General features: G+C 39.8%; 1 protein-coding gene across 1 annotated transcript in view; it reads left to right on the top strand.

The window, feature by feature from the left end:
* kcnq1.1 (potassium voltage-gated channel, KQT-like subfamily, member 1.1) overlaps positions 1-5,713 on the top strand; it is a 287,753-nt gene extending 282,040 nt beyond the window's left edge. Inside the window, exon 17 of the mRNA XM_088934931.1 lies at positions 2,686-5,713. Coding sequence (XP_088791057.1) covers positions 2,686-2,889 — 204 coding nt within the window. The 3' untranslated portion in view covers positions 2,890-5,713. The remainder of the gene's footprint in view (positions 1-2,685) is intronic.
* The last annotated feature ends 13,958 nt before the right edge of the window (positions 5,714-19,671 follow it).

Here is a 19,671-nt window from a genome sequence, read left to right as displayed (position 1 = left end):
GTGCCACACCACCTCTCTGCTCAGCCGACATCCTCAAATGTAAAAGTTAAAATAAAAAAAAATCTGATGTCAGTTTTATTTTTGGATCTCACCATTTGGATCTCAGATGTGTCAGCTAAGCTTTGCCTAAATTCTGAGCAGTTTTTCACATTTGAATAAGCAGTTTAGCCTTTATAGTTTATCCACTTTAATCATCAGCTGGTCCGTGTCTTTGTGTTACCCTGTATCTTTAATTACCTACCTTGCTCTTTGCAGTTATGTTTTATCGACAAACAGGCTGTAAATGCAGTCGATGTTGTCAGATAGTGACAAGGAGGGTCCCATGATGAAGAGAGATACAGGCCTTTTCACATCTGCTTGGAAGCTCTTTTCTTTACCACGCCATGGACCTCAATGTAAACAGCAGATTCCTCTCCGTCAAGCTGCACCTTGAACCAGATGGGAAAAATGACTCCCAGCGCCTCTTTGAGTTGGAGTAACCACAACGTTGATATCCAGCACCTCATCACATTTCTTGTTATCCTTGAAAACTAGACAGGAAAGTTGTTAGGAGATTTGGTACACTTGAGTATGGCACACTGGCTACAACATGTGGAAACATTAAAGATTTGGAGTAACTACTGACGTTTGTAGTTCTGCAGTTTACCGTGTATTCACCCATGTCTGCTCTTAGCCTCTAAGGTAGTGGAACTGACTACAATTTATCGCACTGGACAACCACTCCTGTGGTATAAAGTATGACTTAAAGTTTGATTGGACATCCATCCATTTTCTAACTGCTTTATCCAGTTCAGGGTCGCAGGGGAGACAGTGCCTATCCCAGCAAGCAACAGGCACTAGTCAGGGTACACCCTGGATGGGATGCTAGTCCATCACAGGGCAGACGAACACAGACACGCACTCGCTCACATCACAGACAATCTTTCCAGAAACCAACTGACCTACTCATAAGTCTGTGGACTGAGGGAGGAAACTGGAGCACCAGGAGGAAAGTAATGAAAACACGTGGAGAACATCAACCATGAGTAAAAAACTACATCTTAGTTTTTTTACCCATTCCTGGCACCTGCTCTGAATGTGATGTTTTACTGCGGTAAATGACCGTATTGATCTTCAACAAGGATTTCTGCATATGTTTCTCACATGAAATCCATTCCAAGAAAACACATAAAACTACACCTACATCATCGCACACTCATGATTGCCAACACAATATATTTAAACATTAAGGCATTTGTAATTAATCAAAGCCAAGTTGGTTATATCAATGATCAGACTGAAGAACTGGCTGCAATTAAACAGCACACTGACGTGGTTTGTTTATGGAAAAAGGAGGCAGTTATGACCTCATTTTTATTATTTTCTTTTTCCACATTGACAAAAAACATTATCCCTTTTCTGAATGATTGTGAGCCTCAAATAACAGCATGTAGTGTTGTGTCTAATCCAGCAGTAAAAGTGTTCATTATAATTCAATGGAAAAGCCAGGTTTATGACAGTAAATTTCAAACATTTCCAAATGGTAAATTATGCATTCATGCTTCAGTTATAGTGAAGCTTAATACCTTTTGTATATTAAGTTTTAATCATGGGCATCGTGTAACACTTGGATAAATTACAAAAAGTATTGTTTTAGTTCCTTTTCACAACAGAACATTTTTTCTTTTGTATTAGGTTGCTGTCTTCTGAGAGCTTTAATTGCTGCTACACATGTATCTATGTAACAGCTACTGCTGCACTGTCATTACATTAAGGAGAATTACATTTCCTTGGCTTGTAAATGGGCAGAACTGATTGAAACGTGGTACTGAGACTTTGCTCTGAATATTAATGGTATGTGAATATAAACGATACCAACAAATCATGATTTTCCACTTTAATTCGGCTTCAAGGAGCATTTAGAAACTGATACAAGCATATTTGTGTGAATGTGTTGTTTTGTGCCAAACCCTAACAAAATTACAATTACAATTTTAAAGAAAAGGAAGAGGAGCAGTTTAGAGATTGAGTAGCTTTTCATTGTGTATACTGTTTGTCTGCCAATATATTTTGAGTGTTATTTCAGGAGGAAATCAAATTTAACTATATAGATAAATCATTCTAACATTTTACCATGAATTGCAGTCATAGTCTAAAGACCACAGCCACTGCTTCAGTCCTACTACCTAAGATTAAGAAAGTCTTAACAACACTTAAATGTTAACAGAAGTAGTGAAGTTCATGGATTGAACTGATACAGGAGGTATCAATCAATATCTTGGTCAGCGGCTGCAAAAAGTAAAAAAATAATGAAGGGCTGGAAGTGTGTCGTTCTGGGACCAATCACACCCAGAGTGGGCTGATGGTTTCAATAAGTGAAATTATCTGTGCACAGATTTATTACATCTATTTTTCAGTGGCAATAAAATAAAACATCATTACTTGTTTGTGTTGTAAAAATGTGTTAACGATTAAAATTTGAAGAACCAAACCATTGGCCAGGTTAAACTGTCCCTGTGTCAGTCACACCTGTCTGTAGGGGTGTGGCACATTGATATACAGTACAAGTGCTTTAAATCTGTGATGTAATATCAGTATGACACCGTGGGTCCCGTCCCAGACAGACCAGTCAGAGACCAGCATTCTTTCTTACCATGGTATTACTAGTGTGTCTCAAACCACACCTTTCTGATTTTGTCTTGGCAGATATTGCACATGGATCAGAAGCTGAGCCACATTGTTGATGTTCTCAACTGCCTGGTGTCCAACCAGCAGTCTGTGCCATCTGCGCGACCAGCGGTCCAAAGCAGAACCCTGCAGTCAGAGTTCTTCTCGAGCCACAACAGTCTGCCCACCTATGAGCAGCTAAGCATCCCAACTTGCACTAACTCACAGGACGAGAGCTCCTGAAGATCCCTGCTGTGTGCCCTTCAGCTCGGCAATGGTCAAACAACAAGCTACGTACTGTGAAGCAAAACTGTGAAACCAATGATCCAGAAACTAAAAACCTAATGAGGTACAGTATACCTTCAGAAAGGGCTGAGCTATAGAAAACGGGAAGAACTGCAGACAGTTTATTGCTAAGGTAGGGAAGAATGGTGGTTCTCCTAGCAGCTCCTAGTATTTCCTAGAAGCTCCTTTTTGGCTTTTGTCTTCTGTTGCCTTCTGGGAAGAATCAGAATCAAATTCACCATCACAAGTCCCACGTTGCTGAAATAAGGAACTGGGGTTTACAAACTCTGTGACTTGGCTGACTGAGTGAAAAAGAGACAACTATATGCGCTAAGCATTAAAAAATGAAATATGTTACTTACAACTGCATCAAATTTGCAAAGATATCAGGAAACTTACCCAAATATTTTTGTAGCAGGTGCACAGACTTTTTATTAACTACATGAGTAAAGTCATGACGGTGAGTAGCTTTTGTCATCATCAGAGGTGGTCTGCTGTGAAACTCACAGGCTAGCAGCGTGTGCGGCCATTGCTGGTGCCAAGACAAGCTGCGCATCTCTTGACACAGTCTTCGCACCAGGTGGTGGATGCTGTTTAGTGGGATTCTGTCCCAAGCCTCACGTATAAAGTAAATGTGGCTGATGACTCGTCTCGGTTGCGGAGAGGTCACACCTGCTACATGAGGACGTGCACTGTCCCATGGGAATGTTGTCACATCAGGAGAGCGCAGAAAGGGCAGCAAAGGACTGATCAGGGCAGGCAGGTGTTTTATACTGATGAGGCTTAGATCCACCAATCAGCATCACTGCATGTGTCCCTCTGTACATCCTGTCACAGGCATGCCCATCAGGGCTCAAACCCAGCATGATTGTTTAAGATGTCTAAGCTCCACTGCTGACAGGTCAAATATATAGTTGACACATAATCATTGTTCTCTCAATAAGAAGGTCCCTCTCTGTGTTTTCTTTCTTGATTTTTACCAGATATGACAGGTTAAATCACCTCATCGCCTCTAGCCAATCAGCTCTCTCACTAATGCAATGGTTGTAACTTTCATAAACCCTCAATCAGCCATCAGTGATCTATTTATCAAAATATTTCATCATGTACTTGGTATTTGTAAAAGCATACATAGAGCACGTAGAGCGAATGTTTTTGAAAAAAATATTTCCTTCAATGTTCAGTATACTGGGAGGATAAATGGATACAAGGAAAGTCAATTTGTTTCCTTACCTCCTCTGTGCTGTCTTATGAAACAGAGAGATGGTAAATGTGTGGCTGAGCTGGACTGGTCACAGAGTGGATGACCATGCTGACAGAGGAGATGGGTCTGCAAATTGAACTTTAAAGTCCTAGAATTGCGATTGTATCTCTGTAATGGTCTCTGTTTCCATTCATAGACTCAATACAAAAGACAGTGTTTGGTTTGAGCAGTTGTGCCAGGTTGTAGAAAAGGACAAGATGGCTGTACTCATGTGTCTGTCATCTTGTTAATGGAATTAGTTAGCATATGGTTTGCTTTACACATCCTTTTTAAGGACATTTTCTCAAAGAGAATTTTTTTAATTGAAAAATGTATTTCATTGTAATTGTAATGGTAATTTTCAGAGTGTTTTTAAACCACTTTTGTAGTGGGAAAAGTGGCATTTTGTTTTGCTGTGTTAATTTTGTAGCTTAAAAGAGATGAGTAAGTTTCTAGAAATGAAGTTACTTTAAGGCAGTGTAGTAGGTTTTCCTGTTGTCTGCTTTCTGTATTAAATGTTGTCTAGCGGTAGGAAACATTAGTTCTAAAGGTAGTACCTTGTTAAAGACTTCAGAAACATCAAACTACCAGCCAGAGCAGCACCCAAAATACCAGAACAGATTCTCTCTCATCGCAGGATCTCTCTGTGGTGCGACTGGTCAATGTTTCTTATTGAAAACAATCAATCCAGCTCCTGAACTGAGCCATTCACTTGTCAGGCAGCCTGCACAGGCTCATCACACTGTATATCATGCATACTCACTCACACACTGCAAACCCTCCACACAAGGTGTGGTGAAGCATTCCCCTCAGTCAGTTTCTTACCTCCAGTACTATTGTAGCTGCAACTTAAGTAAAATTCCAGTTAAGTGTTTGTACTTACTTTTATAGCTTTAGATTAACCAATTAGTTGATTGTAGCATTTTAACTTTTTATTTGCATGCAATTATTTTAGAACGTTGTCATACCATTTTATTTCCACTGTTTAAAACTTTAACGAAAGTGGTCTGATCATTGAAGGATGCCCAAATCAGAGATTCTTTTCCATGCCACTTGAAAACAGAATTTGACAATAAGATTAGAATTTAGAGCGCAATAACTCTTTTTTTCTCTGTTTCACTGTTTTTAATACATTTATGCACTCCATTTCTGTATGGCTCTATAAAGCTTTATTGCTGTGAAAATGACCATTCACACCTCCTGCCAAATGGAACCTTTCTATTTAAGAACCACAGTAATGCAGGTTTGCAATAATAGAGCTGGGAACATTTTTGGAAGGTTTTCGGACAGGTGCGGGAAGGAAAATGCTGTTTTAGACAGTGTGGCATTGTGTCTTCCATGCAGCCTGTATCCACATTTCTTCACATGCAAAATCATCTTAGAGAACCTCAGGGTCACCATTAAAACATCACAGGGATGTTGGCATTGTACTGAAACTGTATCAAATGCGCTGATTTTACAATGATTCTTTTGTTTTTTATAGTGTATGATTTGTATTATTTCTGACTCAATAAATCAATCTCACCTTTAAAACTGGAAGCCTTTCCTGATGACTTTTAATTACCAATTTGCCGTTTGTTTTTCTTTGTTGTTCTACTGAAAAGAAATGACTGATTTCTGTTACGGTTTGTCACATTAAGCAACACTGACCCAGCGAGAGCTGGCTTTGTGAGGGTCACCTGTTAATGGAATAACCCTGCGAAATGAGGCACACCTGGTCTGATTGAGTAATTAGCACTCAGGATAGGTTCAAATTGGTTGGTTGCAATAGTCAGCATAGCACTGTCTACATTGGCTTCCATCATGTCTGTCAAGAACAAGTCGTCAGTAAATAAAACACTCCACCACTCTCCCTGACACCACCTCTGATATACTGTAAAATGGTAAGTCTGATTCTCTCTGTCACCATGTTACTAGTGAACAACCTCTGAGCATTAAGATCATTTTCATTCAAATGGCAACCTACGGTCACTCTGTTCAAGTGTGGGTTATTTCTTCCTGGAATGTCTGAAAACAATTATGCAGATTACGCAAAGAGTTTAGATGGATTTGATGGTCCTTGACCAGTGTGGTGACCCTTTGTCTTCAAGGATGTGGCCTGTCCATTACAGAGCTGGTTTCCCTGCTGGACTAATCTGCTGATTGTTAAAGCAGAACATCTTATTCTCCTGACAACCTCGATCACAGGCAGGCTGCCTTCAATTATGTTGACAGCAACCAGGCAATTGTCCTTACTGAAGAAAGGCTGGTCATATCTTTCGCTGTTTTCTTGCTTTAATTAAATTCATGTTGTTTTCAATGGCTATTTATAGCAATTCTTAATCATTTAACTTCAGCAAATTCGAATCAACTCAGATACGAAACACAGAGCACCTGGCATTATATGAAATTGTGTGACTTGAACTCAGGAGTGTTATGCAGCAATACTACACAAACAATCAGTATGCATATGTGCTCATTATTCACAACACAAATGGCATTGTATATATGGCCATGAGCTAGTGATATAAAACTTAGACTGTTTCATTGTGCATCAGAATACAATTCCCAAGGCAATTGAAATAAATGTCATCAAGCTAGAAGGGGTCGACAATTATGACTTCTTGGGTCAATTGCTGTCAACTGGATGCCAGATGTTCAAAATAAACTGAAGAGCCGATGGGGGCTAATAAGATTATGTACGATACTAAAAGAAAAATTGCCTTAGTCCTTGAAAAGAAAAAGTCATCAAATGACATGCTGCCTGGGCTAATTTTAAGGGTGGAAATCTGGGACCCTGAATACAGAATTGATTTTAAAAAATTTAATCAACGAAGCAGGGGAATATGTAGTCAACGGAATCATGGCTATGCAGGCGAAGAAACAAAGCAAGGTAAAGAAATTAAAATGGTTTGTGGTCAGATACATCACGGGAACAATGGCTCACTCCTGGATGAAGGGATTCCCAAGAGACACAATCTCACTGATAGCAAGTGGAGGGCAAGATGAGATCAAGAGGTTTCTTCAGGAAAGCCCAGGACACAAGTGTGGCAGCATCTTGGAAAGGATTTCATATAACTGTGTGTATGCCAGTCTTAATGGTGATGATGGTTGAGCCTAAAGAAAAAGCTATGGAGTGTCATTAAAAAGGGATAGGAAAGAAGAAAGACATTAAATCTGATTATGAGATTATTCCAGTGATTATTTACAAATGGAAAGAAGTGAAAAAGCAAATAAAGAAGAACAGTGGTGATTTTAACGCAGTGTTTGGGTTAACTGGTGAGTTTTTTAAGCCTATCAAAAGTTATTTGACATAATAATGAGGCATAATGCACTTTAAAGATCTCTGCATGTAGCTATGTGTTTTTATTTCTATTTCTCTTTCTAGATCAATATATTTTTTTTGTTTATCCTTATACCAGCAACAGAAATGCTGCAGGCAATATAGGATTAAACTGACATTAAAAGTGTTGATTAGGAAAAAAAACTACAGTTTTAAAGTGTGTTGACTATGCGGTCTTCTTAAAAAACATTGGATTCAATATGAGGTAGCAAAACACAGGCTGTGGTAGTGAATTGCACTTGGGCTGGCATCAAAATCCCATTATTATAGTTCTCAAATGGATGATATACAGACTGGGGCACATCTGATATCGTTTATGAAAACCTGTGAAGACCACACACATGGAAAAGCCTTGCTCTTTGCTATGGAGTGCATTTTAAACAAAGTATCTATAAAATAATATATTGTAAAATAAATCACACCACACATTGAAAAAACTAACAATGTGCCACAAATGTATTGCATAATTACTCCATAAATGCAAAAAAGACTCCCATATCTAATTTATGGTCACACTGGTTTAAATTTGTGGTGTTTCTGGTTAGCATCTGAATGTTTTAGTACAAAAGATACAGTTTGCCCTGCCTACAGCCCAATGTAAATAACTGAACCAAAATCATTTTAATCTCGCTAAAAGCAAGTAGTGAGAAAATGCCAGCACCTGTATCACCCAGCACCTCACAACTAGCAACCCACTGAAGCATTGTCAGAAATGCCAGTATGGGACGCTCACCCTGTGATCTGTGTGGATCCTAATGACCTAGTGTAGTGACAGGGACACTATACTGTAAAAAGCTGCCGTCCTTCATTTGAGACATAGGTGTCCTGACATCCACCTGACCTAATACTCCCCGTCTGAACTAGCTCCATCACTCTGCTCTCCTCCCCGCTGATAGCTGGTGTGTGGGGAGTGGACTGGGTCACTCTGGCTGCCGTCGCATCGTCCAGGTGGGTCTACACTCTGGTGGTGGTGGAGGGGATCCCCATGACCTGTAAAGCGCTTTGAGTGGACTGTGCAGAAAAATGCTATATAAGTGTAAGCAATTCTTATTATTGTGGTATAGTGCATGTATAATTATTGTTGTTATTATTAATAAAAAGAATAACAATCACTCAAAAAGCTAAACTATAGTATACAAAGAAATGTGATATGTGAAACACACAAGTCTTTTTAAGCAAGTTGTAGAGCTGTCATTTAGGGAAGTTATAACATCAGAGCTAGTGTTAATTTTTAGGGAACTCAAAACTTTTTGGCTCCACTATTGCCAGTAATTGCTATAATATCCAATTAATTTCCTTTTGTCCTTTGCTTGACCTAATGTCCAGCCACACTGTTATAAACTCCAAAGTTTATAAAAGCAAGTCTGCCAACTCTTATAATTGTCTTTCCTGTCAAAGTAGCATATTGAAGAGCTTTAGCCAGAGAGTGACAAACGGGCACCATGCTGGGCACAGCCTTCCAAACTTTCTGGCCATGACAGAAATCTCACCTCATCTGAAATTTTTCAGATCACAAAAATTCTATAGAGGTTATAAGGACCTTTTGTAGCACCACCTGATTTTTAAATTTTACTGAGGAACGGATTTCTTCAGGAATCCACTAGGCGGTTGATTCATGGCGTTGCATTGTAATAAATCGCCAGCCTCCAGTGACTCTTCATCAGACAGTTTGTGAACCTGAAATAATCCACTCACACACTTTCTCTGATAGGTGGTAATTATTAGACCCTCCTATGTATAGTAAAAGGGTGCCTATAGTCTCAAAGAGCAGATGGCGTCCCGCTCTGTCCTCTGTAGGGATTTGCAGCCTACATTCCTTTAGTGTCTCCTGACAGATAACTGAGTTATACAGCACACGACCATCTGGTGTATGACACATCCTGTGTGCCCCGCACAATGGCCCATCCAACCTCCTCAGGAGAGGGGTTGGTTTCCAAGGAAACTGCAGCATGTGCAACTTCAGGCCTTATTGAGGCCTAGGCCTCCTCACATTTTCCTTTTCTTCCCCACTCTATTGTTGTCACTGGGTCCTTTGCAGCTTGGTTACTCAGATGCTGACAACATCCGTGAGCATTTTGTCCTCGGCCCAGTGATCATTGTCTACAAATTTTGTTCCCTTCTTTGTCATTTCAATGTCCAGTCGTAGGCCCGAGCATCTGCGCTGAAGTGAAGGAGGGTACCAGGCCCTAGCTTGTAATCCTTCCCTTTGCTTGCTCAAGACGTGCTTGAGGGGATGTGTTGAATGATCTGGCTCTGGGAGACCCACCACTATTTTTCAGGCCGTTTCTATCTCAGTTGTGCTTTTAATGCCACAACCAACCCCCACCACTTGCATTACACTGGAACAAACTCCAGGAATTCCTTTTGGTCTGTAACTTCCTCATTGTAAGACAAAGAAAACCCTTTAGGCCACAACAAGGAACAAGGAAGAGAAAGATGTTATTCCATTTTTCTTTCTTTTTTATTTTGACCATTCTCGGGCTCCAGGCCTTATATGGCCTGTGTTCTGAAAGATGTTACTAATCCACCAGAAGAAAAGACCAGGTCAAGCAAGAATTGTGATGCAATGAGTCTGTAGGCAACTGCCACAAATTAGGCCTGGCTGACAGGCCATACAGAGCTTTCATATTATGCAGATCCAGAGCACAGCACCAATAGATTAAGGGTCTATATCACAAAGGTGGAGATTAATAGCTTTTCTGGTGCCCTCAGGCTAGCTTTCTATAAATCTATTATGACCTAGTTTCCCTACTCTGTATCATTTCTAATCCATTACAGCATATGGTTTGGTTTAACTTTACTGCACTAAAAAAAACTTCCAAAAAATATTTTTTGTTCGGCTCTTTCAAGTGCAGTCTTTTATGGTCAGTGATTAAAGGAAGTATCCTTTTATTATTCTGTGTACACTGCAATCAGGTTGTGTGGTTAAATTATATTTCAGATTTTGTATTTTTGCATTGCAGCCGTCTTAGGTTTTTAATAAACTTGAAGAGAGAAGCTAGTAGCAATAGAAATGGTCTTGAAAGAAAAACAATCCAGTGATTAAGATATGCTGATTCTTACATGAAATTTCAATATATAAATGATCGCAAACCTTTTGAAACACCCATTATTAATTCCAAATGTCAGCTTCTTGACTTTAAAATACATATTTATTCATTCAAAGCATTCCATTTATAATATCTGATAATTTATAAGTTTAATTTATGCATAGTCTTTTCTTAAATAGTTCATTTGATCTTTTTTTTACATTTTCACCAGGCATGGTTATTTTATTTTCAGTGTCTGAGCACTTTTCAAAAAAGTTGCAACATATCAAGGTTACTTTTTGCCTTCTGCTTCATGTGGCACCACTAAAAGTACGGTAGTGAGCAATAAAAAAGAAGACAAAAGGAGAGTGTATTGACATTTGTCAATGAGACATTAAAACCGTTCAGCTGATACTCCAGGGGTGCCTTTGGTATGTGCCCACAAATAAATTATGGTCCTTTGTGTTCATTTAAAAAGCCAGAATTGCACTCTCTTTAATCAGCTCTGTAAAGGAAATCTGAAACCCAGATGCCATTAATCCAAGCCAATGAACCTAAAGAGATGTATCCATCCCTGAAGGAAGACTTTGAGACTATTCTGGGCAAAGTTTTATAGGCTAAATTATGGAAAGCAAAAAAAAACATTATTTTAAAGGAACAAGGAGATTAAGACAGAGAAATCAGAAGTGCGTAGTTTGTGGATATCTTTAAGACACAATAAGATGCAAATCCTAGGGCTAAAACTAATTCATTGGCTCTTTGGCATTGTTTCTTAAATGTGTCATTCCTATTAAAGTGATTGTTTGTTCGTGTGTGAGGTTGAGAAATTACTGAGAAAATGTAAGTACTCACTTGTCTTTAATGGTTCAAATTAAACATAAAATATACTGTGGCTCTAATAATACAAAGATTTTACTTATGTTAAATAGAAAATATGTTCTATTTAAAAAATGTTGGCTGCTAAATAAAAAGGGCATTTTTTTCTTTTATTTTGTTTTCTTTGGTGTGACTGTAATCAACAGCAGTAAGGGAGTGACAAATAGATTAATAGTGACTTTTTAAGAGAATGACCAACATTAAATTTTAATTCCTAGGATATGACAGTTAATAAACTGATATACAGATAATTTCTATTGGTTAGTAAGAAGACAGACCTTTTTCATTCCTCATCTACAGCTCTCCTGAGTCCTGTAGTTAGGAGGAGACACAAAAACCGAACCCTTTGTTCTGTCACAAAATCCATGTGGTGCTATCATGATGAACTACACTGCTTTAAAAAACAACTGAACAGTTTGGTGAACAGGGTTTTTAAAATGCCAGACACTGCTTGATGGAGTTTCTGAATAGTTCTTCTTTAATAAAAAGAGAGATGGGGGGGAGAGGGGGCTGGACATTCGGGGCCTTCTGTCATTTTAAATTGTTAATGCCAAAAAATGTCGCCCCAGGGGCTCAAGGATGGCCCATCTGGTGAAGACAACAGGGAGCAGCCGCAGCACGTATTAGCAAAACTAAAAAAAGGTTGTTCTTTCCAGATTTCCACTCTTCAGCCCTCTCGCCCTTGTGCCATGTTTTACATTACTGCACTTTTTGTTGTTGTGCTCCATGATTTTTAAGACTTTCCAAATTATACATTCTCAGTTTCAGTTTTCTGAAGTGTGGGCAGCCTCTGGCAAGGAGGGCAATAATTGTCTCCCAGTTTTCAAGATATTATACAGACATTGTAGCTGGATAACGCCAGCAACCATCAAAACACACCCGCAGGTTGGCTTGTTGCTATAATCACAAAGCCGGGTCTCTTTCAGGACCAATTCTACCTGACTTACTGGCAACAGTCATCAGAAAATGTAGCTAATATGACAGCTGGAGGTAAACAGTGCCCTGTCGGAAAAGTGTTTTCACAAATCAACATTTATGTGTGTTACAGTAGAAAAATATTGTGTCCTAAATTATAATTTTAAAAGGATTTATAAACTTGCAAGGGCATGAGCCTCCAGTACAACAGTCAGTTGCATCTCTACTGAAAGATATCACCGGAGTTTCCACACAGGAGCTCATTTGCTGGCAGAGTAAGACATTGTGGGACACAGCACAGCTCTCAGGTATACACAAGTGTAGATGTAGTCTTAAATGAATTAATGAAAACATTGTGATGGGTTCAGTTCTGGACCTGGGGTACTATCTGTGTGGAGTTTGTGTTTGAAAGATGTATTGGCAGGTTAATTGGCCCTGGTGGGTGGGTGTGTGTGTGTGTGTGTGTGTGTGTGTGTGTGTGTGTTAGTGTGTGTGTGTGTGTGTGTGTGCGCCCTGCGATGGACTGGTGTCCTGTCCAGGATGTATGAGTGTGTGTGTCTGTGTGCGCCCTGCGATGGACTGGTGTCTGTCCAGGGTGTGTGAATGTGTGTGTGCCCTTACCAAAAGGAAATGTCTGAGACGAAGTAAAAGCATTATAATGAAGATAATCAACCAGCACCATGACCAAAATGAAATTATTGTGTATTGGATTATTATACAGTTTATCACTCACATGGATTGCAGTTTTATAAAATATCTTCAGTGCAGAAAAGCAGGTTATGCTAAGGCCACCATACTGACAAGTAACCCATTCATAGATACCCAAACAGAACAGTATAAACATCAGACTGAAACACCAGGTGTACAGCTCTAGACTCCTCATGTGCTACTGAAAAAAGCCCAAGATAAACCTCAAGCAGCATAAACACAGACTTTACACTATTTAAGGGCAGGGAAGTTCATTACATGATGCTGGAAAACTTCTGAGAAATGTGTGGAACAGGGTATGATATAGAGGTGGAAATCCGAAGCACAGGGGAGGCGATTGTTAGAGCAGCACAGGTGGGTGTCAGCTGGTGAAGGAACACAGAGTCAGCAATACAAAGCTAGTCTGAAAAACATGCCCTGCTCTTTCAAATATGACCCAACACAATACAGCACATATAAATATCCATCCCTTTCCTGACCGCTTCTTCCAATTCATAGTTGCACAAGGCATAGCCTGTACAAGACGCCAGTCCATCGCAGAGCACGCGCGCGCACACACACACACACACACACACACACACACACACACACACACACACACACCCTGGACAGGACACCAGTCCATTGCAGGGCACACACACACACACACACACACACACACACACACACACACACACCCTGGACAGGATACCTGTCCGTCACAAGGCACGCACACACTCACACACCCTGGACAGGACACCAGACCGTCGCAGGGCACACAGACACATACACTCACACACCCTGGACAGGACACCAGTCCATCACAGGGCACACACGCGCACGCACACACACACACACACACACACACACACACACACACACACACACACACACACACACCGGTCCATCGCAGGGCACACACAGACACACACACTCACACACCCTGGACAGGACACCAGTCCATCGCAGGGCACACACAGACACACACACTTACACTGAGGTCAATTTTCCCAGAAGCCAATTTACCTGCCAGTATGTCTTTGGAGAAATGCAGAAGAACTGCTATAGTGACCACTGCACCCAGTACAAAACAATCTTAAACTAATCTAGAAAAATGTTCTTTCAAAATACATGCACATGGCTATCTTGGTTTATATATTTATATCCCAAAGCATATTGTGCCAGAATGTTTCAAACTACATCACTCATGTCCTCTAGCATCTGTGTGAACCTTTAGCCAAGAAGGTGATGTCCCTTTGGTGAGAAAGCAGGACCATTTTGAGAAGTATATTAGGGCAGTTATTACAAGCTTCCCATGATCTGATATTAAACAACATATAAAAGGGAGACAGTGGCTGCAACTCCTCTTCCAACACCAGGGCAATTAAAAAGAGAGAGACTGTGAGACTCTGTTTGTTTTCCTGTCTCCCTGACTGATACCTGTATCCAAGGCCACTTGTACTCAGAACGATTAGGTTACTGAAGTCTAAACATTAACAGAAAAAGATCACAGAGTTAATACTTATGCAAAATTGTAAAATATTTTAGGACTCATCGTTACATTTCCCTCGAAGCTGAGGTGTTCATAATGATCTTCAATGGTCAGTACTTATTGACGAAAATTAGATTTGCGTTTTTTGGCAAAGCATCTTGGCATTGGTCACACAACAGGCGGAACGTGGAGTTCTCATGCTAAGATTCGTCATTTAATTCTACATACTAAGATTAAAAATTCCTAATGGCAAAAATAATTGAAAGATTTTTAGATATATTTGCATGACACTCTTTCGCAACGGACTGTCGGCCTGCTCATCGATTTGCCTCTTGTGAAAGTAACCAGGCGAGCCGAAGGTGGAGACTCGGGACTCTCGATCGGAGAGAGGTGGTTTAAAATCTGACGTAAGAAGTTGCTGTTGTACTCTTGAGTTAGTTACTTCGCACAAATTACCCCAGGAAATTAATATTAATATTTACCTAATCGACTTAAATATGCATACTCATTTTAAAAAGCTAAACGGACTCACCCGGGATTTCAACCCGCAACCTTCCAGAGTTGGGACCCTAACTTATCCGACGCCATTGCCTCTGCTGTATAAATGAATACTCTCCAATTCTTCTTTGTAAATAGGAATTTGTTCCCAATTCACTTATCTATTTTAAGTAAAGGATCGATCTTTCGAAATACCTCGTGGCGCCACCGAGAGATATAGATTCATCCCTCTCTGAGGGCAACACGGACAAGCCTATCGCTCAGACAGAAACTCTCCTTTTGTAACAAAAGGTGTTAACATGTCCTCTCTGGTCTCCAGTAACCCGCACCCAGCCTGGAGCACCTAGTTCTTCCAACGTTTTGACTGAATTGCTGTAACCTGTTTTTCTGTTTTATTCCAGTTATTTCACTATACTATCGCAAAAAAACTGATAAAGGGAAATGAAGCAACATTTGTTTTTATATTCAATTTCCTTTTTTAAAATAAATTTCTATCATGTTAGAAAATCTTAATCCACGTACTGTACCAGAATCTATGGCTCTATTAAAACAGGCTTTGGAATTAATATTCTTAATTAACCCGTATTATTGAGAGGCTGCCGCATAAACATTATTAACGAATGCTTTTACCATATACAATTCTTATGTTTTTCTACAAACGTGTGTTAAATTCTTTGTTGAAAAACGAAATGATAAATCATTATATTGTCCTTCGAGCATAATAGTCGTTATTACTTTTTTGCATAAAGCAATTTAAATTAATAAATAAAATAAATACATGCACTAAAAAAACTCCGCGTATTTCTCTATAATGTTTTAAATGAAATTAAGAGCGCTTAAATGTTTGACGCTGCTCTCAATATGTTATCTCAGAGAAATGCATTTTTCAGTTCAGCACAAACCTTTTCAGGATATTAAATTCCTTTCTAAGCGGCGTGGACAATGTAATAAGCTCATGGAGACCCACGATTAAGTTTTTTTTTTCATGTAAAACTGTTGTATGTGCCGTCTGTTTATGGTTTAAGTGTGGAAACCCCATGTTCTTCATTGTATTTCTAGTTTGGACACTGTCATCCTAATCACGCAGCGGTAAGCTGAAAACGCGCCTCTGTAGCTCCTGTGCCGACGGCTGTGGTTTTCTCTGGACGCTGGCGCTATATGGAGGAGCGCTCGTATGACAATGGCAGCCAAGCCTGCAGAGAACGGACACCCCGCCTGACCGATCCATCACTTGAGATGACAATTTGGGCTAGGCGGGAAAACCCGGTAAATGTCCTTTGTAATGGGTATGTAGTTTGCCCTTCCTTTAAAAACATGTTGTTTCCTGCTCTTCCAAGGTTTTTTTTAACTGCTCCACGGGGGTCTGTAATTGGGTCGAGCATTTAACTCTCATGACTTTTTTTCCCCTTAAAACACTGTCATTTAATTCTAAGTTTTACAACGTAGCTGTCCTTTTTGCATAACATACAGAATGTAAGTTACTGCTTCTAATATTTATTTCTGTTTTGCAGTTACACGCGAAAGAAGGGTCTTACACGAGGGGAACTGCATATACTGTATATATGAGAGCCCAAGTCAAGCTGTTTGGCTGTGAAGAAACAATTTGGATGTGAAAGCCTGTGTCTGTACTTTCAAATGCTTCTGTCCCTTTAGGCCCGACCTGTAGGCCAATTGCACCTCTTTCCATCTGTAACTGTTTCCAGTATAAAAACAAAGCAGAAAGAATAGTGGAGGACATCTGAGAGAAAGTCCGAGTGTCTGCACTCTTTCTCCTGTCTCGGCCAGTCTTGCGACAGCCTGTGTGTTTAGCCCCTGACAAAGTCTAAACCCGCTCTCCTCGACGCGTTTGATGAGCCAAGTGAATTGAGGTGTTTGTGTTTAAAAAGTGATCAGGGCCCCCAGCCGAGGGCACAGCTCTGGAAAACAACAGGACGAAAAGAACAAGCGAGAGGCAGCCACGAGTCCCCTGTCAGTCAGCCTTCTGCCTGGTTGCTCCCATTGAGAGCCGCACCGCCGAGCGCACCTGGGAGCGGGAAACCCCTCGCGCTGTGTCGCGACGCGCACCTGGGAGCGGGAAACCCCTCGCGCTGTGTCGCGACGCACACCTGGGAGCGGGAAACCCCTCGCGCTGTGTCGCGACGCACACCTGTGCTCACCCGCCGGATCCCGCCACACTGTCCAGTTTGTTGAATAGGAGCACAAAGCAGTCGAAGCATAGAAGGCACGCTTATATATATTTTTTTCGAACATTGCTTTACTGTTTTAGAAGAACTTCACAGGTTTTTAAAGTGCCGAATGAAAATCCGAATCCTGGGTTATTTAAATAAAAAAATCACCAATTATGTGAATGCTGCCTGAAAGTTTACCTGACAATTATTTTCTAGGGTTATTACTGTTTATTTGTATGGAAATGGGACATTCTAACGCATGACCCGATTGTCTGGGACTAAATAAATGTATCCTACCACATAGTAAATAAATGTAGCCTACCACATAACTGAAAAATTCGAGTTAAATACCTGAGAATTATAGATTACATCATTGAGATAATTAAACATAGCTTGTTCGGTAATATGTATTTTGTTAACACTCAGAGAGAAAAATCTATCCGCAAAAAAATCTATCGGCAAAAATAAAATGCTTAAGAAGTAATTTTGTATCTTTTTTGCTTTTAGTAAAACTGAAATGTGTAACGCTATTTTATTTGCGAATCAGTGTTTGAGGACTTATTTCAAAATAAAACAAGGACAACATCTGTGCGGGTGGTAGTTGGAGGTACAGGACAGATCTGTGTTATGCAATCCTTATTTTTGTGTTTTTGTGTGATCTATTGTGCCGAATGAGAATATATTAGTTTACTTTCACTAGGACAGCATGGAAATACGAAACTAAACGAGATTAAAATTGGCTTCGAGTGTGATGGCATTTTCGGAATAAATTAACTGCCGTAACTTCCGATGAATTTCATATTCGATAAGGGAGTCAGGATTATGGGAATCAGTGTTAAACACAACTGCAGACACTGATAATGATCGAACTGGAAACTTGGGGATCTGTCTTCGCTAAATAGGTTGTTACTGTGGCGCATGCGCATAGAAGGCTCTCTTTGAGCAAGTCCTGTTTTATTCTGCTTATTCCCCGTCAACAACGAACAACTGAGCGAGGTTAATTCCACACTGAATAGTCAAAACACAAGGAAAAATCTCCAAAGGGATTTTTTAGTTTCATGATCTGCTGTTGTTTGTAACCTTCTCACCGTATGATGAACAAAAATAACTCTACAAAGTGGTCATTTAGTTCTAGAAACTAAGGAATATTTTTTTTTCCAGAAATCCTACGTGTAACCGATATTCCACATTCATTTTATACCAACTTCAATAATTCGTTTGGAAACAACACTTTAAATGTAGGTCTATGAATTTGAATTTTTCTTCCTGGTAAAACGTTTGAAGACATTATTCAATAAATACAAAAACAGGTGGGCAAACTTTCTGGTTGTATTGCGTAGCCTCTTTAACCATGTTTCTTGTTTGTTTTGATACAGTTACGTTCTTGCACAACTGAGAGAGGTGTTAGTTTTTATGAGTATCTGAATCAGAAACATGCCAAGGAAAGGAATTCACACCTTATGCTTGTAATTTTTTAATGAAAAAATACTGTTGTAGTTACTACTGCTGCAGCTACTACTAATACTAATACTACTCTACCAATAACAACAATGCTAATAACAACAAATAATAACAACAGCAATATTTTAATTGTTATATATCTAATCTATTCAATAATAACGTGATCGTTTTTGCCACAGATTAACAGAATTTCCTAAAACATTGGAAGAAGAGTTATAACATTTGTGAGTCAAAATGAAAAGGGAAATTTCTACAGACTTGCCGGTTGCCGGTTTTACTGTTTTCTACTCGACTAACATCTTTAAAGAGAACAGAATTGTTTCCTCATCTGATCAAATAGCGTCTTAGTTGCTTTATTTCAAAGACGATTCGTTCCCACGAGAGTTGCATGCTAATTTTTTTTTTCACTAGACTCAGCAAATGCATCTATAGGCCCACAGACTAAATCTGCACGTTGTTAGAAAGATGACGAGCGGCTATTTCCAAAATTAGCCGACGGCTGATCCAGGCGTGGAGTAACCCGTCGATTGTCACGGTAAAGGCAGACGGTTTTGATTGGCTAGAAAAAAAAAGTTGAAAATGCTGCGAGTTTTGTGGGGAGGGGATGCCCAGGGGTCGGGGAGCTTTAATTTGGTGACAAAGCCTCATTTGCAGATCAATGAGACGGCACACTCGCCTTGCCTCTCTTTCTAACTCTGCTTTTGTCACCCATCGTCTGCTCCTACTGCCAGATGGCCATGGAAAATGCTAATTCCCTTTAGCTGCAATTTTTTTTCTTTTTATATTTAATTGCAGTCTTTGCAGATGGGAGGTGTGGAGTGTGCGCTTTATTTAAATAGGATTTGCTTTTTTTTTGTTTCCAGGCACGTTGCTTACAACGTGGACGAGTTAAATACACTGCGCTTAGCATCTGACGGAAAAGTTTGCAGATTTAAATCCCTATCAGTTTCTGCGGAAACAGTCACACGCAGATTGTGGGTTGTGACAAGGAGAGAAAATTATGCTTAGATTGCATGTTTAACAGTAAATTATATTTAAAAAATAAACAG

Source organism: Atractosteus spatula, chromosome 16, assembly GCF_055471065.1.
Source record: "Atractosteus spatula isolate fAtrSpa1 chromosome 16, fAtrSpa1.hap1, whole genome shotgun sequence".
NCBI lineage: Eukaryota > Metazoa > Chordata > Actinopteri > Semionotiformes > Lepisosteidae > Atractosteus > Atractosteus spatula.
This window is presented reverse-complemented; position numbering and strand designations above follow the sequence as displayed.